Source organism: Ipomoea triloba, chromosome 13 (assembly GCF_003576645.1).
Source record: "Ipomoea triloba cultivar NCNSP0323 chromosome 13, ASM357664v1".
NCBI classification, from domain to species: domain Eukaryota; kingdom Viridiplantae; phylum Streptophyta; class Magnoliopsida; order Solanales; family Convolvulaceae; genus Ipomoea; species Ipomoea triloba.
The window spans coordinates 27,138,153-27,162,586 of record NC_044928.1 but is presented as its reverse complement, the minus strand read 5'-3'; the positions used below and the strand labels follow the sequence as shown (position 1 = coordinate 27,162,586).

Sequence of the window (24,434 nt, the reverse complement as noted above, 5' to 3'; positions counted from 1 at the left end):
GTTTTTCTGGCAACATTTGGCCGGGAGGACCTAATTTGTTAAAAAATGCATAGTTACAAGACTAAATTGTTAGTTTTTAAAGTCAAGTGTCGTAATTAACATGACTCCTATAGTCATAGGACAAAAAATGCAATTTTTTCTTTAGTTTAGTTGACCAAATTTAGCTTATTGATTTAGTCAACAAGTTAAATAGGGTGTTTGACAATCAATATTTTTCTTAGCTAATTGGTCGTAATAAGTTAAAATGTAAAATGTTGGAGTTAATTTCATATTTGGTCATAGATTGATTGGTGTCATTCCACTTTTAGTCCATTGTTTTTTTTTTCAAAACATCCTATATTGGTTATAGTTTTATTGTGGCATGACCATTTTTAGTTATCCGTTAACGAAATCATTAAACTGGCGTTAACTATGAGGATAGTTTGTTTTTTTTTGATACAAAGTGTACTTGAATATGCTCTTATTGTTACTATGTTTGATTTGTCATGCATTTGCAAATTTGCAGTCGACCCCCAGTCATTAGAATTATACCTAAGTTGGTGTTGTCGTGTTGAGTCTTGAAACTAAATTAACTCAATTTACCATCTCATAAACCTAAACAGTTCATGAGATTCAGGATATAATTGAATAAAGTCGGGAACTTGAATTATAAAAATAAAATAAAATTATAGCCAATAGTTTTTTTTAAGAGCAACCTCAATGGTTTGATTTTTGTCTGACAATGTAGGCAAGAAGGTGATGAAAGAGAAGAGAAAAAGGCGTTAAAAAGGAGCAAAGCGCTCCAAACGCATAGCATCAGGCCATGCTAGACTTTTATTCACATTAAGTCGACCCAATAAAAAATGTTGATTTGCAAGAATAAAAATCATTAAAAAAAAAAAAAAAAACTGCACCCCCATTTGTTGAAAAATCCATCCAATAATTTTTTTGTTATTAAAAAAATTCTCAAAAAACCACAAATATGGTTACTCTAATATATTAACTGCTGGTGCCTGGTGGCATTATAAAACATTATCACAAAGTTGAAAGGAGAAACCACAGCCATAAGTATCACAACTAAAGCCTCAAAAGCATTCCAGCTAATAATATTAATCTGCTCTAATATTGTTTCATTTTTGTTTGTAAATGCATATATGGTTTTGTCTTTTATGGCTTTCCAGTCATTTTTTAAATGTATTCTCTGTCCTGTCCACAGCAAATGACATTGATCAAAGCTCAAGTTGAGGTGTAGAACAATATGAGGTGGCTGAACAGAACCATCATCCAGGGAGGATCAAACCATGTTATCCACATGGTTCTTTTTTGCATTACTTTGTTTCTTTTTCAATGAGGTTTTCAAGTATGTTTTCAGGTGCGTTTACTAACTGAAGAAATTATCGAAATAAATGCATCTCGCACCTGTACAGTTTGGTCCCGAGACATGTTTCCTTACAAGAATCATTATACTTGGTACATCGAGATTCACAGTTGTGGGATAAATAACCTCAGCCCTGCTTAATTGCATGCAGCCTGTCATTGCACAGAGGTTGTTCTTCCGGTTTTTGATGTTGTGCTTGAAGGGCCAGTTCTGCTAAATAAGCACCATTGAGATAAAGGCTCAGAGGTCAACATAGAATACCAGAAGTGGAATAAAGGACACGATTACTTGAACATGATGTGTGGATGATGATCTATCTTGAAACTTTGTCTACAGAATTGTCACGGTTGGTTTGTAGAGGATATACGGTATCAAAAACCACCCTAGCAAAAACGCGTCTAACTTCATGTAATCTGCCTAGTGTTAGGGCCTCATAGTCAATCTTGCTGCCTTGTTTTTGGGCATATCCCTTTTGCTTTCCTCTTTTCACGCACTCAAATATTGCACACACCTTCTGTGATAACGCTTGTGAAATGAACACCTGCATGTTTTAAAACAATGATCGCACAATCACTAGAAGATTGAAATTAGTGTCAATGACTTTCACTAAACGTGAAACTGAATTGATAACTCGTGTTGCTTGTGAAGGTTGGGCTTGCTGTGATAACCAAATGCTCACTTGACCAAAATCCCAGTAGACGAACTAATTTGCTTTAAGATTTAAATGCACGACACATTTAAAAAAAATGAATAAGTTGAATACGCGTTAGAACTTAGCTTACCATATCAGAGTGTGGTGCTTCGGGATACTCAATTAGTGCTTGGGAAACAAAATATTCATCTGTCATCTTCTTTAATGCAGATTTTACATCAGCTGCGAGATCCATGACCTCATCCAGAAGTACTTCATCTGACTTCAGATCGTGATCTATGGACAGCTCAGAAAACCTTGGATCGTGCGGATGTGAGATCTTCCTCACTATGCCTAATGCATCTGAAGATGACCCACTGGTGTGGACAACAATGCAAAATGCAGCAACCACCAATGGATCCCGAGGTCTATCCGCCAAAGCTTTGTGGAATGCTAAGATTGCAATCCTGTAAATGTCATCGCATGCTCAGCTTAAAAGGCCTAGTCTTGTGAATCTGCAGCTAAAATACAGTAACATAGTATGGAAAGGTTTACTATTTATGAAGAGAGAAATTGTTTCTTACCACAAACTGGTGTGGCATGGCCGATCAGGTGCCAGAAGGTTATCCAGGCTGGAAAACAATGACTGAAGCCCCATAGCAAAGAAATTAGATTGAAAAACATGACAACCAATACAATAAAGAAGCTTAGCTAATAGAGTCTAATATATTTTATTTTAAAAAATCTCATAAATCAATAAAAGTTTCCTGTGAGAGGCTAATGCTCATAGCTAGGTTGGACGCATTATTGATACTAATTAGATATATGCATATGAAAACTACATAAGACTGAATAGTCAAAACAACATGTATTTGCAGTTACCAGAAGCATGTTAGATCTTCTATCACGCCTTCTGAAACCTTGGGAAACCAAGTAAGCAGCCTGCAAGATGCAATTATATCAGAACTATGTATGACATACAGATTATAGGCAACTATCGAGGGGGTGGGGGGTGGGCATGGGGCAGGGGAGGGGGACTTCCGTACTTGAATTGGAAGAAGAATTTCTAGAATTCCAAACTTCCACAATAATCTTAGTGAAGCTTCTGCAGAACCATATGCCAACATATAATTCATTTCCATTAGTATCCTTCCCTGCAAAATAGGTGACAGAAGAATGAAAAAGTTGATAACAGTTTCATCAGTATAACAAAGGAAAAGACAGAAATATAAAAATGTAAATATATATATATATATATATATACAATAAACAAAACATAATACCTTGTCAAGTCTTAACACAGAAGGTGAAAATTCTCTTACAAAATGTGCTGTTTCTCGAGAAAAACGAAATCCCAAACGACTTGCTATCCTCACCCCACGTAAGATGCGTGCTGTAAGATGTGAGTGTGAATTTGAGTTGCAACATTGCATTGGTGTAAGATACGCTAAGAAAAACAAATACTCATGCTCACCACAATCCTCCATGAATGAAGTACTTGCAGGAATCACACTCCGTACCTACACAAATGGAGCTAATAGATTGAGCACAATGGTAACTGGGAAAGAGTTTCTTATGACAAGAACAAAAACTGTAAAAGATACATGCACACTTTAGCCCTTCTAATGTCTTCCAGTCCACCCATGTAATCATATATTATTCTTGCAAATGGATCAAACATCAATCTGCAAAAAAGTATTCCATAATAAGTTTCACAGTGCCTAGAATGATGATGTAAATAATTTAAACTCATGACTCTATGTACCCATTTATGGTAAAGTCTCTGCCTAAGCAATTTTTCCACCGCATAAAATCAGCGTCATTGCATCTTGGAGGCCTTCGAACAGCATGGTATGAATTCATTCCGAACTTCCTTCCCATGGTAGTAAAGCTTGAAACCTGCTCCAAACAAAAAAATAAAGGACACAAAGAAGAAACCTATTTAATCAGCAGTTTGAATAAAAATATTTACTTTACAAAACAATAAGCTATGGATATTGAAAACTTTGTGTCAAAGAAACTACCTCTACGATGACATCATCTACATGCACATGGCATATTGGGAACCTCCTTCCAACTATTTCACACCGTGGGAATGTTCTAAGCACCTAAAAAGATTGAAAGCATTAGGATTAAGATAAAAAACTATTGATCCGAAAAGCAACCAGGTGAAACATAAGCCTCAATATCTCTATCCCTCTCTCTGTATTCCAGGGTAGGGAGGGGTGGGGTATCCAGTGAAGCTACCAACACTTAAGCTCAGACTAAATGAAGAGCAAAAACAAACCTCTTTAAGCTCAGCCGATGTTATGACGTCAAAATCTTTAGGAATTCTCTTTAAAATAAGATCTCGAACACAACCTCCCACAAGGTAGACATCATATCCTGTAACACCAGAAAATTGTTCACACATAGTTTGAAATGGTTTGTGTATCAAGTAGAGGAATGAAGAACTGACACTCTCCCAGGACCAAGCTCCAGATTAAGTGCATTCACAAAACTAATTATACAGAAAGATATCTTTTTCCAGTAATACCTTTTTGCTTCAGGCAATTCAGGACCAATCTAGTAGATTTAGAGATCATTGAGGTCCGAATTCCGAGCTCTTCGGAACTCAATTTCTTCCATTCAGAATCAGAAGCATTCTTATACCCACTACCTGCCACATTTGACTAACAATTAACAACATTCAAGGAAAATTATATTCACCGGCACTCATCCACTTTATAGTAAACATTAACAACACTATATGATCTTCAAAACAACAGGGTCAATAGCTCCAAACAAATCACCTTTTGCATTAGAATGAGCTTTCAGCCGTTTCTTTTCTTCTTTGGAATCATTTAGCGGTTCAACGAGCGATTCAACCGCCGCAGCTGAGCTGCGACTCCGAACCTGAAATTCAAATTTAGGTCATATAAATAAACACGAATAAGCATAAACTTAGGATTTTTGCCTGAAATGAAACTAAAACAAAAGACCTTGCGGATGCAGTAAGGGATGGGGCGGCGAAAAATGAATTGGGTTCTGCAGGATATGCCTTGAACTGCCGGAATTGCCATGAGAGGGGAGATTGTTTTTGTTCTTCTTTCTTTTTATTTATTTGATTTGAGGTTAAGAGTTTTAAGGCTTTACGCCATTAGAGAAGGATTGAAGCATAGGGTTTTGACTCAGAGGTCGCCGGAAAAGGAACGGAGAAAGAGATGACGTTTTACTGGTAGAGATGCCTGCACGATTTGCATTAAGTGGGCCTGAAATAGCTGAGTAAACGGGCTGTAACCCGCTAAAGGCCCGTCTTCTTTTAATACCACTTATAATGAGTTAAAAGACGTAAATCTAACACGATTAAACATATATTTTTAGTCTCTCAATTATGTATTGATAATCATTTGAACTCTATTATTCAAAGTTGCAAAATGCACTCTAATTTAACGAACAAAAGTTACAATTTTAGTTCTTGAAGCAAATTATCCGCATTGAAGTATCTCGTCTATTATATGTTTTAAACACCGTACATTTTATTATTTTAATTTGACCAAACTTTTTAAAAAATTGACAATAAAAAATAAAAATAGACAATTTTTTAGTTGGACAATCACGACCATCTAAATCTTAATAGATCATGGTTGTTCATTGTGAGCCGTTATGGCTGTTTTACAAAGGTGATCTTTAATTTTTTAATATAATTTTAAATTATAATTTATTTAATTTTAAATATAATCTATCAAAGACATTAATGGTTGTCCAATAAAGGCATCCCTCAAACGTGTTTTCAAATAATTACAAGCAATAATTTGTTTGATTTAATGGTAATCATGGCATCATTCACTCATTCCTTAATGTTTTCAATCTGAGTGGAACGGCGCCGTTTGGTTGTTTGGGTTTTCTAAGTGATACAGTAATTACGGAGTAATTAATTGCTTAATTATTGAGGTGAAGTGTTAAAAAAAGGGATTAGGGCCGATGAAGCGACGGCCCAAAAATTGCAATCCATGCGGACTCCACGGTATATCCATCGGCCACCTTCTGGAAATTCATCAGGCAAAAAATAAAAAAACGACAATCAAATCTTAATCTTAATCTAATCAACATTCAACACCGCCGCAAAAACAAGGTTTGTCTCCCTACAACCGCTTCCACTAGATTCTCTCCCCTCTCTCGCTTATCTCTCACGCTCTATCTCTCACTCTCTCCTCCACTCTCCCTCACTCCCCCCCTTCCATGGCTGAGCTACAGCCGTCGGAGATCCCCGCCGCCGCCGCTCCACCGCCAGCCGCCGCCGCCGCGTCGATAGCGCCGGCTCCGCCTCCAGCCGAATCCGCCGCCGCCGCCGCCGCCGCCGCGAACAGCGGCGCGGCGGCGGCCAGTTTGGGGCAAGGGCTGGCTCCGAAGCGGCAGCGGCGGCCGAGCGTGAGATTGGGCGAGATCGGGGAGTCTCCTTACGACGCGCCGCCGCGGCGCGGGCCGAAGACGTGGCGGTTCCACAAGGACCCGTCTCTGGCAGCTAAGACCTCCAAGATCCGACCCCTAACGAACCTCGTAAACGGCGCCGTATCGGCCGGGGAAAATTACGACGAGGCCAACGCCGTCAACGAGGACAACAACAACAACAACAACAATTTCGCGTTCGATTTGGGGAATCGGAAGCCCAAGATGAAGCCGCGGCCCACCAAGCGGGCGCGCACCAATTGGACGGCCTCCTCTTCGAAATTCGACGCCGTCAACGGCGGAATCGAAGGCGAGAGCTTCTTCCGTGAGGAGAAAGACCACGCAGACCACGAAGAGTTCCGCGATTTCGAGCCTGAGGGCTCCGAAAGCCCCTTAAAAGAGCAGAGCCCCGTTAATTCCATGGAAAACCTAGGTCTCCAGTATTGGGACCGGCGCGCCAATAGGGCACGCCTATCGGAAAGCCGAGATAACGATAATCTCAACAACGGAGGAATTCACACAGAAATGAATTCCCAGGACCGGAGTTCCGGCGTGAGGGACTGGCTAATCGGCCTCGGCCTTGGCCGGTACTCCCCGGTTTTCGAAATTCACGAGGTAGATGACGAGGTTTTGCCGATGTTAACGTTGGAAGATCTCAAGGATATGGGGATTAACGCCGTCGGCTCCCGCCGGAAAATGTACACTGCCATCCTGAAGCTCCGGAAAGGATTTTCGTGAGTACCAGAACTAGATATTATATATATATAAATATGCAGTTAACTCTAATGGGTTTTCTCTTTTTGTTCATCTGTTTTCTGCCTTCTTTTTTTCCTATATTATTAACCTGAATAATGGTATAAATGCTACCTAGTTTTGGAGTTAGATTTCTTTCCTTGTTTTCTCATGGTTTGGATATGTTTAGCTATTGTGAATATGTACTCCTTGATACACATGAAAGTGACAAGAAAAAGGAAACTTGATTTAGTAATGTACCATTCTCATGATGCCAATCTTTCAAATGAAGTTTAGAAGTGAACTCTAGACATGAACTCATCATAACCGAATAAATTCTTACTCGCTAGAGCAGTATCTTTTGCCTACGGCTATTTGAGAAATAGATATGTTTGTATATATTCACGTTTTGGTTCTGTTCTTGGAGTAAACTTGACAAGTATATCTGAATAAAGATTGCAAAGATAGATGTTTCTCTGCAATTACTGCGCTATTAGGTGTTGGAGTTAATTATGGCAATATCTTTGCTCTTGCAGACAAGTTTGTTGTGCTCTGTAAATTTTGAAACGCCATTTAATGATGTGGATATACGGTGTTATTACTTGCTGCTTTTAACATTATCTCATGCCCAAGACTGACGCACAAAGTGCCATTATTTTTGGATATTTCTGAGGGTAGCTTTGAGTCATATCTGGAGTAGTGGAGTGTCTTTGGTCCATCCCTATATGTTGTGCAATTACTTTTGACTGTGTGATACAGACTTTATGTAGAGATGCAACATTCTGTGCTGTGTTCTTTTGAAAGTGAGGACAGAACATAGCTGAAATTCTGGTATCACATGTATAGAAAGAGTTTCCTGGGACAAGTGTTGAAATTTGGAACATGTTTTGCTTAGTAACATTGGATTGGTTATTCAGGCAAGAATAACATATTAGAATTCATCTTTCTAATTCCTAATGTGTGTATAGGGTAGTTGATGTGCATTTATGTTTGAAGCAGTATATTGTGAGGATGGTGATAATTTCCAAGCTTGGAGCAAGTGTTTGGTTCATGGAATAGGTAAGGAATGGAATAGCATTCCTGGTAATAGACATATTCCATTCCCAATGGAATATGATTCTTATTCCCTCAAAATTCATTCCGTGAACCAAACGTGCTGTAATAGTTTCTTGGGCTAAAAATGGTTGATTCTAGTAGCGAAAGATCTCGGTCTCTCTCTCCCTTCCCCCTCACTCCCCACCCAAATCAACATATTAGAATTTGAAATTCATGGACAAGGAGGATAATGATGTTCTGACATGATTATGAGGATGTTGGGGTGGGGGTGCCAGGCAAATTAGGTAAGTTTTTGTTTATAGAATAATCTGTGAAATTAACTCAAGAGTTGGCCATTTGCCTATTTGAAATGGGGATTCTAGTTGCAGTTTCTATTGTAGTGTTCCATAAACAGAGATGCCACCGAAAGTGTAGTCGATGTTGCTGAAGTACTCTGGACTGTTTTGACTGGAAGTTTAACATAGTGAACTACTTTATGCTTGTTAAATACCAAAGAAATGTACGGTGAGACAAATTCTGAGAATTGAATTGTCCATTTCTGACTTGGGTGTTCAAGGTTCATCCTCATCAGTGTGCGCCTACACCCCACCGGTTTTGTTACTATCTTCTTTTAAGCTACCTGCTTGCCTTAGAAGAAAAGAGGGTATGGGGGCATCGATGCGATACAATTATGTGGAAGCTGTTTCTTTGGTATAAATCTGGGAATTTCCTAAAGTGTCAACAGATCAATGCTGATGTTGAAGGGGTTCTCATATTGTATTTGTCATTTGTTTTTGTACTGTGTGGATATTGAATGTTAAACCAATGGCATTGTGTACAGTTGTAATTTGTGCTTCCAAGGTTTTAGGCTGCTGTCTTTCTGCTGTTTGTGGTGGGACTTCAGCATTGTTAATGATGTTCTACATCCAGGGACTCAGGGAGTGTGTGGTGCTGATGTGTTTGGAATGCCAAGTGGATATAGGAAAAGGGATAGGTCATGAGTTTCAAAGTTGAGTTTATTTTGACACCTTAAATGGTTGTGTTAAGGATGTTTTAAACATTAAGATGCCCAGGAATGTGGGACTGGATCACTGTATATACAGGTCCTTGGGCACCCTTATCAATGGTTTTTTCTTTTTTGGGGATAATGTCAGATTGCCATGTCACATGAGAGAAGAGAGGAGAGAGAGAAGGCGGAGAGCTCTTGCAAAACATGGGAGCTTGGAATAGTGCAAATCGAAGAAAAGGAAGGTTGTTGTGCGTGTTTAGCGCACAGCATGCGCCCACCCTGGTGCACGCGCCAGGTGGGCGCGTCTTTTCTAATTTTTTAATTTTTTTTAATAAATCATATTTGCTTTTTTTTTTTTTCCTCCCTCCCATTTTCTCTTTCCTAATTACACTTACAAAAACTTCTCAATAACCGCGAAAAAACTCCATTGATAAGAATGCTCTTAATTGCTTATGTCATGACACATTGCAAGTTGGTTGACGTGGCATCTCCCTTTGATGATGCTGGCGGGTGGGTCATGTAACATGACAATATATTCAAAACAGCTATGACAACTTATGTTACGGAGTATTAATGTTCTCCCTTTGATGGTGGTGGCCAATGGGTCATGTAACACGACAATATATCTAAACATTTATGACAACCCATGTTATTACGGAGTAGTATTGTTGGGAAAGATTGACAATATATCTAAACAGCTATGACAACCTATGTTATTAGTATTGTTAGGAAAGACTCGAGACTCTCATCTCTTAGCTAGGGAATCGAAATTCCTTTGTACGACTGATTGTAGAGTGTGAATTAATATTCCACCTCGGTTTATTGTTGCTACGCTTCTTGATGATGCTGATGAATGAATTGCTTTCGACTAATCTGTTGGGCTCGACTACATCAGCTAATCTATAAGTTGTTGCAGGCTGTAAGGAAGATGATTGGCATGGCATATTAAGGCATCTGGATAAGTTGGAAACGACGTGTGGCATTTCATCTATATGCATAGTTCAAAATTTATGATTGAAGTACCAATAGATATAACAATACCCAAGCCCATCCCAAACTTCCTATATGAGCCTCAGATCCTCAATCGTTTTGGGCTCATGTACTAGTACTAAGATATTCTAAGAGAATATTTTATTATATCTATATAGCAGAATTGTCATCTAATGAGTCTGGATTGTATCTATATTAAAGCGATTAGTCACAATGGATTCCGGAGGAGAACTCTCCCAGTATATATGACCAGATTGAGAGCCACCCGCTTTAGCAAGAGTATGACCAGAATGGGAGGCCCAAATATTTAATCAAACTCATTTCTTTAGTTTTGTCAAATCTACAAATGTATAACATCTGGTATAATCCCTTATCCTTATATCGTGGATCATCATGTTGCATGGTGAACCACTAACCTAACCTAAATGCAACCGTACGCTAAAGATAAACATTCAATATATTAAAAATAAACATGTGTACCGGTGATCATGGACAATGGTATAATTTTTCTATGATCCCTTACTTTCCCATTTACATAATTTGAATTGCAAATATTCATTCATCATCTACAATGTTTAAAAATACAACACAATCCAACACTCTTTTAGTCAAATTTGTCGCACAAGCTAGATCTTTCTAATGCGATTTATCTTATGTATAGTTTACATATTATTAAACAAAAGTAAAATTTACCCAACACACATTCTCAAATTATTATTACAAGTTTCCTCAACATCCAAACAAAAATAAAAAAATTGAGTGAAAATGCAATGTAACACCATCCAATAGCCAAACCAAACTATGTTATAGTAAATCAGAGAAAAACATAAAAATACAAATTCATCATGTTAATCGGTCGGTCAACCTCAAAACATTGTACATATCAATTTTGAGGTATATGCTCATCAAGTATTCTTTCCCTTCTCCAAAAAAGAGAAGAAAAATGGTGAAAATTAAAAATTAAAAATCAAAATAAATAAGTGAGAAAAACGCTAAAGGGAGAAAAAAAAAAAAGAAAAAAAAAAAAAAAAAGGGAAAAAAACCCTAAAGGGGGAAAAAAAAAAAAAAAAAGGGAAAAAAACCCTAAAGGGGGAAAAAAAAAAAAAAAAAGGGAAAAAAACCCTAAAGGGGGAAAAAAAAAAAAAAAAAGGGAAAAAAACCCTAAAGGGGGAAAAAAAAAAAAAAAAAGGGAAAAAAACCCTAAAGGGGGAAAAAAAAAAAAAAAAAGGGAAAAAAACCCTAAAGGGGGAAAAAAAAAAAAAAAAAGGGAAAAAAACCCTAAAGGGGGAAAAAAAAAAAAAAAAAGGGAAAAAAACCCTAAAGGGGGAAAAAAAAAAAAAAAAAGGGAAAAAAACCCTAAAGGGGGAAAAAAAAAAAAAAAAAGGGAAAAAAACCCTAAAGGGGGAAAAAAAAAAAAAAAAAGGGAAAAAAACCCTAAAGGGGGAAAAAAAAAAAAAAAAAGGGAAAAAAACCCTAAAGGGGGAAAAAAAAAAAAGAAAAAAAAAAAAAAAAGCTGGGTGGGTATCAAAAACTAGCAATGATACAACATGCAGCAACAGCAGAAGGCAGGGGGTAAGATCAGATCAAGAATGATGATGATGAGATAAATAGTAAGAAGTAAAGTGAAATAAAAATAAAAATAATAATAATGGGAGTTAATAATAAAGTAAAAAAAGAAAAGAAAAAAATTATAATTAAGCAGTTGAAGATGATGATGACTTTCTGCCATAGAGAAGCAGCATGACATGATGATTAGTAGTAGCAGAGGTTGAGGGATGTGGAAGCAAAGTGAATGGAGGAGGATGTTCATTATTGTTGTTGCTGTTGTTCATCCATATTTCATCTCTTACGTGTTGCAATGTCAACGATGGCGGTAGCTCTTGCCCTCTACATCTTATCTCTATCTGCATGCACCATGCAATATAATATAATAATTATTATTGCACATTTTTATTATTTTCATCATAATCATAATCATTATTATGCATGTTGGGATTATAAAAAAAATCATCAACATATAATATACATATCTAAGTATTAGATGGTAAATTTATAGCATCAATTAATATCGGTGTTTTTTATATTGAGTATAGTCATGTATAATATCTTTGATTGTAAGAGTACTATGTGGCCAGTACTTGATACAATTCAAATACTATACATAACAAGGTTATCTCGTACCCAAAAAAAAAAAAAAAAAAGTGCATGCCAGTCAAATTTTTTTTAAAAATTTTATATTACATTTTTTTATATTAGTTCTCGAGCTTAAAATTGGTCAAATTTACTTCTTAACTATTAAAAATATGCCATATTTAGTCCTAAAATGTGTTACTTATAATTATAAAAAGGATTGAAAATGACACATTTTGAAGTCAGAAATAAATTTGGTTAATTTTGAACTTGAAGACTGAAAATGAAAAAAACGTAATAGTCAAAATATCAAAATCGGATTTAACTCAAATTATAATCTTAAAAGCAACAATAACAATCATTCAATCAATAATAACTAATTATAACACATCTACCTGCTATGCTATGACTGAAATATTTACGGCACAAAATTAATATGTGATAAGAAATTAAATAAACCCATTAAAGTTAGAAAACAAATAAGTCAAAGCTATATACCGCATACGCTATCTATACCACATACGCTACCTATACCACATACACTGTATGTATGTATGTATGTGTATATATATATATATATATATATATATATATATATATATATATATAAAATGCACCACACAAATATGCATAATTAGATTCGCATCACTCAAAAACATACCACTAGGTATGCAAATATACACCACACAGTGTTAGCAAATGCACCATTAAGAGCAGAAGAGTTGTGGTGCATTATTTTGGGTGTGTGGTGTGTTTTGTGGTGTTTTTGTGTATTTTCATTGTGGTGCGTTTTCTAATATTGAGTGGTGCATTGTCTAACATTGAGTGATGCGAATCGTACCAACCGCACAGGAAGGCGCAACCACATTTGAACAGATTTATATATATATATATATATATATATATATATATATATATATGGTCATAACCTAACGTTTATCATTATGCAACTTTACTTTCGTAGCAATATCTACTTTAATATCACATGTCATATCAAACGCTTACCACTAAACTAAAAATTAGATCTAGTAATGAATGGATAACCTTTTTTTTTTAAGTTACATAATAATCAACGCTACATTTTAATAGTGAAATACTGAAATACTAGACTCAATCTTCTAAATCGCCGCCCAACCTATTCAAAAATCAAATCGGAGCTAAAGTGTGATGAGAGTGGGAGGGTGATCGATATTGAGGTCATGGTGACGTAGTGAAGCATTTTAGGTTTCGACAAATATTTGTAACGTCTGCTTTACTTTTGTGTCGATTGATTTTGTTTCATCCCCTTTATCGCAAAATGCATGATCCATCATGCATAATAATAATAAATAATAATATTCATGCAGGAAATTCAGCCACAAAAAACCCACCCACTAACCCTACTTTAATCATTATATCTCCACCCCATACTATGATGCTATCATTTCTATTCTTCTTTTCCCCCCTACAAAAACATTCACACCTTAACCACCCTCGTACCAAATATATTATATAATTTTCCAGGAGTTCCCAATTATCAATCACATATAAAAGGAAAAAAAAAATTATAAACACCCTCGACAATTTAACCGTCTAAATTTTTTGATAACTTTTTGTATTTTCGATCACTTTTAATAAGTGATTGGTAAATCAAAAAATATCTTTTTTGATTTCTAAAGTAATCAAAAACTCAATTTATTGTTACAAACCTTAAGTTTTCGACCACTATCTCGTGACATATGAAAGTATCAAGATCAAACACTAACCACACTAGGCTAAAAAGGTATAGCTTGTAACAAAGGTATAACGATTTTTTTTAAATACTTGCAGAATTCTGGGCTCTGGGCTCGACCCTCCAATTGCCGCCCAACAATTCCCTCCCAAGTCTCAAAACTTGCCACTCTAATGCCCATTGTCAGATCAAACATTTATCTCTACGTTAAACGCTATATCTAGTAGTAAATTAAAAACACAATTTTATTTTCTTATACTTAAGAAACAGTTAATATGTCATTATAGGGTTCTCGATAACCTAGGAATATCGACCGCTAATTTTAAAGATGTGATTGACACCTTAGCTTGTTTGATGCCCCAAAGCCCTAATTCTAAAGGCGTGAAAGAAATAAAATGGAATTGAAGAAAAGGTGACGGATCCAAAAAGTACGGCGACGAATCGGCATGCACTTTCTCTCAATTTTTTTTTTATAATAAAAAATAGTTTTCAAAGCAAATACCTAACAACAACAACATGTGCACATCGTCACATTTGCCCATTTCATGCACGTCTCATTCACGTCTATCTTTCTAAGAGTAATTAAAAAGAAAAAGAAAAAACCCTAATATATATATGAAGCTAAAGGTCAATATTCCTTCATGAATGATGATAAGGTGCCATCTTTAATCTAGTAATCTAACACCTTTTAAAAATTATATTTACATTTCGTGGACAAACTTGTCACTATTATACAATTTTATTATCTATATATTACCTTAGATTCTTAGTGTGTGGCAATTGTATCCATCACCTACCCTTATCAAATGTATTAATTTTTTAGTTATCAACTATTGTACGCGACATTGTTATATTTAGTCTTATTCTTCTAATTTTATCTTATTACAACTTTGACTTTCACTTGTCTTGTCACAGTGAGTCCTCTATTTAACTTTCATTATTATTAAAGAGGGCTTACATGTAATTTTGTCATACAATTATAAGAGTTTACATAGTGATCGAGAGAGAATTTACATGTTGGGGGTAGGAGACTTAGCTTGAATGATGAAATTTTATGTTTCAGCCATATTTATTAAACAGTTGAGTGACAAAAATTTAAATAGAGGATTGATTAAGGCAATCAAATGAAAGTCAATGATGCAATTAAGCAAAATTAAAAGAGTAGGACTAAATGTAGTAATATTGAGAGCTATAAAATTTTCTCTACTAAAAAATGTATACCATCTAATAGAGCGATATGTAGTTTCCATAACGCCATCACTACTACAAAATTGGACATATAAGCATGCAAATAAATTTCTTTTTTATTTGTTCCAAAATTGTAAATATCATTTTTTTTAGGGGGATACAAATGCACGCATAGTGAACAATATTATGAAAATTAAAGGAAAAAAAAAGATAATAAAACTTTCAAAATTCTCATTATTATTCATTTATTCTATAATGTGATGAATAAGAGACAAAAAAGTGGTGAGTGGTATGAAAATGAGTTTGCAAATTGCAAGCTATGGTGGTTGTGGACTAGCTTAGGGATCAATGGGAAAGAGAAGAAAAGAATAGAATGGGGAGGGGTAGTGTGAAATTTCCTAGTTAGAGTATGGGAGGGGTGGGTTATCCGCAATCACTTTGTCAAGATTAATCGCTTATCACTATATTAAAATATATAATTAGTAGCAAAAATGTAATTTTATTCATTATACCTATGTAACAATCATTATTATAGTTGACCTTTCAATGTTCGACAAGTAGTAAAATGTAGACTTGACCTTTTAGCCCTCGGCCGCTAAGTTTAGAATCCCTATCTTAATTGGTGACAATACCGACTGCTAGCTTGATCCACACAACACGTAACCAAACTTTTTATTTAATATATTCCTTTTGTGACGACGACCCCCTTTCTTCTTGGTATATCTATTGATTTCCCTACCCTTAACTTTTTGGGATATTATTCCTTTTTAAAGACAATATATTATTCTTCTTTTTGATTTTATTTTCTATTTAATTAACTCGATCAAAAAGTAGATGTGTACTAGATAAACCTAACTTACTTCTGTGTAATAGTATGTAAACTATAAAAAAAATTGATAAATTGAGCTAAAAATATTTTATGCGAGAGACTCGATTAAGAAGTGTTCACAAGAGAGTTGATTTTTGTATGAGAGAGAGATAAAGAGATATGATGGGATATTTTAATAAAAGGGCACCACTTAAGGTGGGGTTTTGATGGGTGTGAAGGGGCCTGCACACACATTAGCTATTGTACGTAAGGGCTGAGTTTAAACTATCAAAAGCATGACGAAACCATGCAAATTAAACATTCCCTTTCTCTTTCTAAACCATTTTACACGCATGGATGACGACCATAAGCTAGCAAACTATATATTATAATCATATCTCGAATTTATATAAGTTGCTGTTAAAATATTTATAATTTTCAACTACTGAAAAGTGATTGAAAATATAAAATTTGAGGTAAAAAATATGATTTCTCATCAAAATTTTAATAAAAAACAGTTGAAAAATATAAGACTTTCACCACTAGAAAGTAATAAAAAATTTAAGATTTGAAGTAAATTCTCTGGTTTTCAATCACTTTGAAGATTTAGAAAATTACTTATTAGTATTACCAAAAACCACTATTAGAAGAATATTTAAAATTAGATAAATATTAGAGGAGATTCACATTCACTGCTTAGATGAAAATATGGCTTTTAAGATTTAATTTGTGCTCGAGAACGACATGGTCCACGTGTGTTCTTAGTGGCCCTAGGATGATCATTTTGATGCTTAATATCCACCTCTTTTTCCCCTTTTCAAAAAGTCAATGCACTCAATATATTTGTTTTTTGTTTTTTGAGAAAAAAAATAAATTTCTTTATTCTTTGGATATATTTTGAAGGCTCTCTTCTAATCATTATCCTAAAGACTATTATCCCAATGGTAATAAAGAAATTTCCCATCGCTGCTCACGTATGTCCTGCCTAATCATTACGAGATATATCTATCATTTATCATTCTATCTCTCTTCTTCTTTGTGCGCCTACCTAGCTACTATGAGCATCAACTAGCTTCATGTACCCAAAAACCCATGTTTGGTTAGATTTGATATCAAATCAATTCAAGATTTTATAGTTTTTTAGGTGTTATAATCTTCTATTTGTAATGGTTGAAAAAATTTCAACCACAAATTTTTTTTTTAAAGATTTAGGGTTTCAGTTTAGAACTCCGACCAAATTTTAGTACTGCAAGTCTGCAACTAAATTTTGGTGAGAGTGTAATTTTTTGAGTTGCTTTATTCTCATAAGAGGGGTTTACACCGATATGGAAAAAGTACAGAATACTAAAAGTCTATGCAGTTATTTTCTTTATAAATAAGACGACAAAAAAATAAAGGGTGTAACTATATTCTGATAAAAAACACTATGCTAAAGATTCTTTATGTTTTTGAAAAGGGTAAAAGTGTGAGGAAGGGGGCTTGAGAGGGAGAGGAGGAGAGGAACCACGAATCTAATATCCATATCGGTGAATCTAATGTGAGGAAGGAGGCTAGTTACTAGACTCAATCCGGTGGATACAAATCAAATATGATTTTTTTTTTCTTGAAACGATACAAAGAATAATCATCCGATCGATCAAGACCCTTCTAAAGGCGAATATGTATTTTTAGTATTTATGTTAACCTAGAAAATATAGGGTATTTATTTATTTATTTATTTTATGCATATGTCAGGGACATGATAGTTGACCTTATACTTATAACTACTAAAATATGTCTCATGAGAACTAACAAAATGAAAAGGAATATTTTGCTAATGTCTGAACAGAATGTTGTCTGTCATTGTGTGATTGTGTGTGTGTGTGTGTATATATATATATATATAGCCCATGGCTTAATGTCTACGTGCCTTAGTAGGAGAGGGGTAGGTGAGGATGACAAGCAACGTAACCTTATAAAAAATCTCAAAGGAATCACAGATTGAAACTTCAACTAATAAAAATTTCCATGTTTAGTTGTTGTTACCATGTTTTTGTATTAGATTAATCAGGAATATATCCTTACATATCCTTAATCCTAATTTTTAATTAACAATCATAAGCAAAAATTCGATTATTGTCAAAGGTTGCTGTATTGGCCTCTACATGCATGCAAATAACACCATATTGTCATACTCGAAAACTATAAATATAACCCCCCCTCCCCCCAAATAATAATAAAAAAAAAGAATAAAAATATTCATATTATTATTCAGCAAGAAATTCAAGATGTTATTATATATAATAATACATCATTGATTTAAATAATAATAATAATAATAATAATAATAATAATACATCATGAAAAACGGCATAATAATTTGATGTTATATTAATATATGAATTGTATTCCTATGTTTAAACAAATTATATTTATTAAATGAAGTAGGTGAAAGAATGAATTTAATTACTATAACATATATAAACTGAAAATAGGTATTTAATTTGTGTAATTAAATACCCAAATGGTAAAAGACCATAGAAAAACTATAAATTTTATCCTTTCTGATCTAATTAATAGCTTGAAAATAATTTAATTTACATAGCAAAACTTTATGCTACATTGTTTAGTATTAAAACGAAGAGTTATAAAAAAAAATTTATTTATTACGTGTAACCATTAAAAAAGCATATTTTGATCAACAAAAAAGAAGAAAAAAAGTATTTCACTTAGAAATTAAATACTCACAAGTGTGAATTATAGAAAATATTAATCTTTATTTAGTTATTTAAAAACAAAAGGGACTAGTTTTATATATGCATGCATTTTACTATACTGCCCGAGCTGAGCCAGTTCAATAATTATGGGATATTTCAACATTGACTTTCATGGATTAAATTAATGCAGCAAAAAACCTAGAAACAGCCAAAGAGACTATGCATACATGAATCTACCTAGGTTAATTGATGAAGCAACGGCATCCTATAGAATATTTGAGCTGACTAGGAAACACGAAAACACAACCAAGTTTCTAGCTAGCTAGGTTTCTTTTTGTACCAGGCAAATCCCAATTAAGTTAGTCTGACAGTTAACTGGTTAAATTACAAGATTATAAGTTTAATCCCACCTCAACCAAGTTAATCAGACAATTAGCTGGTTAATAACAAAGTTATAAGTTTGTCTCTCTATGAAAGCTGTTTATATATTAATCTTTTTTGTTTGAGTTGATTAGCTATAGGTCAGTAGCCGTTGTAAATTTTTGGGTAAAATAAATGTTTCTTTGTGCATGGAAAATATATATACGTAGAAGGTTTCATAGAATGGTAGCCATAAATGCTGCAACACAGAAACGTTATTTTCATGGAAGCTGCAGGTAGCTAGCTATTCCTTAACCTCTACGAAGATAAAATTGTGGGGGTGATAAGGTGGTACGTTAATTTCTCCGAACATATCTTCACTTGGTTCTTACACCAAACCGCACACACACATTTCCTCCAAATAGAATAATCATAATCACCAACTTCTGATATAACCAAGCAGAAGCTGGAGGGTTCCCATAATTAGACGTACAGAAAAGGCATGTTTTGTTGTGTAAGTAGTGTATGTATAGGCCAAACACCCTATATATATATATAGGTGGAATTGAGAGCTGAGCGAGCTTAAGCTAATAATACAAAACCAGAAGATGGGTTCCAAGAAACGTACGTCCCACCTAATTATGAAGTCATCATCTAATCCCACATAAGAAACCCTTTAGTTCTGCTGTCTCTCTCACCAACCATCTCATCCATCTTTGCCACTCCTAATTTCCTAATTCCAATGTAATAATCTCCTCTGGTTACTACCCCTTTTGTAACATGTACTACGACAAAATCCATTGATCCTAAAGTTCAATTTATTGTTTTTCAAGTAATCAGGAAAACTGCAGCAATTACGTACTTGACGGTTTGTATTGATTCTAAAGTTCAGTTTTAATTTTTTGAATGACGAGGTAAACTGCAATTGCTATTCGAGGGGATGTACGCAATGATTCTAAAGTTCAGTTTTAGGTTTTTTTTTAGGGATGAGGGAAACCTGGTCTGCATCTACTATTTGAGGGTATGCCCGTACTGATTCTAAAGCTAAGCCTAGTTAAAGCTAGCAAGAAAAGGGGACAGAAAGAGGGTGAAAGAATGTAGGGGCTTACGTTACATACCTCGGACTCGTTGTCGAGTTGTAGCTTGTTGACTAGATACTTCAACACCAATCGGATTGTCATGCTTCCATCTCTGATAATAACAATTAACAGTACAACATCATTAAACTAAACCCACAGATCGAATGTAGTAGATGAGCTGAGGTAGTTTTTTGCTAAGAAATTGCAGTGTGAAAACTTGAAATAATTAAACGACAATAATATAGTATATATATGAATGTTGGGGTTAAGGTTGATTAAATACTGACTTGATTCTTAGGTAGCTCTTCGATATCTGCGGCAAAAATGGCTCCTTGGCTCTGCAACGTATGCCAAAAACAGTATATTCAGAAAAAAGAAAAAAACAGAAAATGGAATACATGAAACAACAACAAAACTAACAGAAATATGGATGCTGTACTGTTTTGGACAACGAGAAAAACTCATAGCCACAACTAAGTACTAGGTAAACATAGTCCGGTGATTTTAGCTGGCAAATGACTATAAATTAAGAAGGACAGGCTAGAAATATGGCCGTTGTTCGTTATCGGTATTTTTTCACTTACTGATTTTGAGAAGCTTGAAGCGAAAACCATATACCGGAAAGTGGACGTCGAGGAGGATCAATCACTCTAAACTCCAAGCTCGGACTAGACCCTCCGGCGCCTACGCCGCCGACCCCGGCGTAGAGTAACGGGAATGCACCGGGGCGCGGCGCGAAACGGGACCCCGAGAGCGGCGGCGCGTACATAAACGGCGAAGCCGAGGAACTCGGCGCGGAAACGCCCGGAGCCGGGATAGCCATGGCGGGTCGGATCGCCCAGTTCATGTCCGACCCGCCCGGCTGCTGTTGTTGTTGCAAGAAATAAGACGGCGCAGCACTAATATACCCCACGGCGGCGCCCGGCGCCGCTACACTATTCGTTAGCGCAAAATGCGGCGGCGGCGGCGCCCGAAACTCCACCCCCGCCCCCGCCGCCGCACTAAACGGATACTGCGGCGGCGGCACCGGCACCGGCCGCGGCCCAGGCGGCAGCAGATCGAGCTCCACTAATCCTAAACCCTCCCGCCCGTTATTCTCGCGGCCGCTCGCGGCGGCGGAGGCGGAGCCGCCGCCGCCGCCGCCGATACTCAATTGAAGCCATCCCTTCTGATCATCCTCCTCCTCCTCCTCTCCCCGATTAATCGCCGTAGTAGCCGCTAAAACATCCTTAGAATAACTGGGGCCCGCCTCGTCGTTAACACTTTCCGTTCTCGATTCATCTTCCGCCATTACCGTATCCGCAAGATTATTATCCGACCCGACCAAACAACCTGCGCTCTTATTATAGTAAGATTGAGGAAACCCTTGGTGTTCTAATTGGTTCATAAGACCCCTATACCCGTGACCAAGACCATCAAAATGCTGTCCACACAGGTTTTGATCAGAACAATAGTAGTAATAATAAGAAGAAGCAGGAAAATTGTTATCAAACATGGTCATATTCAAACCCCCAAAACCCCCCAAACCCCCAACAAAAAGCCACACAATTCCGGGAAACTAACGCTCTCTCTACTATTCTCGATCTGGGTAACTAAATCCATATATATATATAGATACACGATTGAATTGATAACTACGAGGTGGTGTTTTGTGTTCTTGAAGGTGGTGTTATGGCGGGGAAGGAATAAACAGAGATACCCATTGACCCCAGAGAGAGAGAGGGAGAGAGATTTATGTTTTTTGTTGTGTTGATGAATGAAATGATAGTAGGTAGGAATAACTAGGAAAGGAAGAGAGGGGAATAGGTTTTGTTTGTTCTCACGTAGTATTGTACAACGTGGTGTTGATTATCCTTGACAAATCAGTGGACAAGAATGAGAATAATACCTGCAAATCTCACTTTCCATTAATTCCCCCAAATTCCCTTTGTTTGGAAGCTTGTGAAGCTTAGGGGGAAGAAATGTTTTTCAGGTCGGTTATATTAGGTAAAATACATTACAATACAAGAGAATTGAAGAGAAGAGAGATCCATGGGATTAGATGGTGGTCCGTCAGTTGCATTCTACTATTTTATTACTTTGGGGTTTTCTATTTGTTATTATTCTTTTCTTTTCTTTCATTTTCTCTGCCTGCAGGCCAGGGGTACTTCTGACACTTCCCCCAGGCCAGGCCACCAATTTATATAATTATCAATACTTCTAATCTTTCCTTGACTTTTTTTTTTTTTTTTTTTGCTAAACAATACAATTACTCCTCTCATCTATCTCTTCTAAAAACTAAACTAATTGTTTGGATATAGATTTTAAAATTTAACGGAAATTAATAATTCTACATTTACACTTTAGCCCATATGTAGCGTAGAAAGTTTTTTACGACTTTTTATTAAAATGATTAATTTGTCAAACATCATGGAGTTGTGTAATAAGTAGAATATATAAATGTCAATGTGAAAAAATAGTGCAGTTATAAAGATGAGATAAAAGATTAAAGTAATTAATATGATGATTTTTTTTTCATTCATTAATCTAGGCCCACCATAGAACTGGAGAATAATAAATGCAGTAATGATAGAGACGATAGAGGTTGGTAATGAAACGCGGCTGAGGTATGTAGTATGTACCTTTTCGGGGGTATGTAGTATGTACCTTTTCAGTCTCAAATAGAATTTTGATTAACAATAAGTGATTATAGCTTTGCACAAATTACAATAATAACTCATAATGGTTTGATTCAGAATTTGATGCATCTCAAAATATAATGGTTCTAGCTTGATCTTGTTCCTTTGTACACCCTTGGAATGGTTATCTTCTTCGTTGCATATATACTCTAGCATGTGGGATGTGTTTGCCTAACTCTCTCGGAATGGGCTTTGACACCAACACAACACATGCAAAGTGCCAAGCTATCACCAACACTTATTAAACCAAAATACATTTTATTCCCTTATATTTGCGTAGTAATTAGGGCCTGCAGATCAAATGCTTAACATTATGCCAACAATTATAACTAGTAGCTAATGTGTAACTTTATTTTCTTAATTATATTTGAGTAGTAGTTTGTGACTGCGGATAAAACATACATTTACCACTACGCCAAAAACTATAACTAGTAGCTAATGTACAACTTTATTTTCTTATACTTACGTAGTAGTCAGCACATGCAGATCAAACACTTACCACTATGGGAAAAACTATAACTAGTAACGAATGCACAATTTTATTTTCTTATACTTACCTAGCAATTAGCCATAGGTTTCAATGGGAGGCTGCTAGACTCGGTCATCCAAGCCGATACCCAAGAAATACTATCAAACAAATAATGAGTTAATTAAGTTCTATAGCCAATAAGCTAGAGGTCATTGAATTTGATTGAGTTTATTAATTAAAATGAGAAAAATGTGATGAAATTTCTTGTAATGATATAAACTTAAAACGTGCAGGTAATAATGAGTAAATTGAAAATGAATGAAATATGGTGGAGATATAATAGGTATATGTATATATATAATATATGGATGGTGTGATAATTGAAAACATGCAATGGAAGAATGAGTTGGGGGGAAGTACATGTTGGAGGTGTTTAATAATGCAAAATTGGAGGGGGTCTTCGGGTAACAACTTTAAGAGCGTGTTCCAAGAACCAAACATTACCATAAAAGTTCTCTCTTTTTTTCAGATATTCAGAAAGGTCCTTTTTAGCTTTTTATCTGGAGTCTTGCATATATATATATATATATATATATATATATATATATATATATATATATATATATATATATATATAAACAAAAAAAAACATAAATATCAGTAGTTATTATTATTATTATTATTTTACATGGTAACACAGAAACATTTGCAATATATATATATATATATATATATATATATATATTTTGAAAAAATAACACTTATTGTATCTCAATTGTAATGGTGCAAATGAGTCGAGCCACTTGTAAATCGTTTAGCCAAAACTTGATTCAAGTTTGGATATATATGTAGGGGTAGGCTTGAATGAGAACAAGCAGTGTAAAAAGTGAGGATTAATCTCAATTGTCCATTAGAGTTCATCAATGGTTGAGTGCTTTACAAAAAAAAAAATACTAGATCAATTTTTTAATTATTACAAACTTTCAAGTTAACAATATTTATAAAGTTAACACGATCATTTTTCCTTTATTTTTCATCAACTCTCAACCGTTCATATACCCAAATAGATGGATAAGATCAATTCTACTTTTTTACTTGGAGAGCATGTTCTCACTTGAATCCTCCCATACACA

At 35.3% G+C, this 24,434-nt stretch overlaps 3 protein-coding genes across 5 annotated transcripts; 1 reads left to right on the top strand and 2 right to left on the bottom strand.

The window, feature by feature from the left end:
• Positions 1-1,243: 1,243 nt before the first annotated feature.
• LOC116002930 (poly(A) polymerase I-like) lies at positions 1,244-5,229 on the bottom strand. Of its 2 annotated transcripts, XM_031243121.1 has the most exons (15): positions 4,970-5,229; positions 4,781-4,883; positions 4,525-4,647; positions 4,276-4,373; positions 4,013-4,096; positions 3,754-3,887; positions 3,601-3,673; positions 3,463-3,508; positions 3,272-3,381; positions 3,035-3,142; positions 2,871-2,930; positions 2,573-2,634; positions 2,140-2,455; positions 1,646-1,898; positions 1,244-1,567 (listed from the first exon to the last, which is right to left on the bottom strand). In XM_031243121.1, exons 1-14 carry the CDS (start codon positions 5,048-5,050, stop codon positions 1,671-1,673), a joined length of 1,626 nt encoding a protein of 541 aa, XP_031098981.1. In that variant the 5' UTR covers positions 5,051-5,229; the 3' UTR covers positions 1,244-1,567; positions 1,646-1,670. The 2 variants fall into 2 exon arrangements, with proteins under 2 accessions (XP_031098981.1, XP_031098980.1); XM_031243120.1 differs by having other exon boundaries at positions 1,244-1,898.
• An 894-nt stretch (positions 5,230-6,123) lies between these two features.
• LOC116001000 (ankyrin repeat and SAM domain-containing protein 6-like) lies at positions 6,124-7,452 on the top strand. The gene has a single exon (XM_031240896.1). It carries the CDS (start codon positions 6,210-6,212, stop codon positions 7,152-7,154), a length of 945 nt encoding a protein of 314 aa, XP_031096756.1. The 5' UTR covers positions 6,124-6,209; the 3' UTR covers positions 7,155-7,452.
• A 4,285-nt stretch (positions 7,453-11,737) lies between these two features.
• LOC116002840 (protein LAX PANICLE 2) lies at positions 11,738-22,140 on the bottom strand. 2 transcript variants are annotated; one of them, XM_031243005.1, is made up of 4 exons: positions 20,739-22,140; positions 20,442-20,492; positions 20,185-20,266; positions 11,738-12,086 (listed from the first exon to the last, which is right to left on the bottom strand). In XM_031243005.1, exons 1-4 carry the CDS (start codon positions 21,653-21,655, stop codon positions 11,877-11,879), a joined length of 1,260 nt encoding a protein of 419 aa, XP_031098865.1. In that variant the 5' UTR covers positions 21,656-22,140; the 3' UTR covers positions 11,738-11,876. The 2 variants fall into 2 exon arrangements, with proteins under 2 accessions (XP_031098865.1, XP_031098866.1); XM_031243006.1 differs by having other exon boundaries at positions 11,739-12,086; positions 20,194-20,266; positions 20,739-22,139.
• Positions 22,141-24,434: the final 2,294 nt, after the last annotated feature.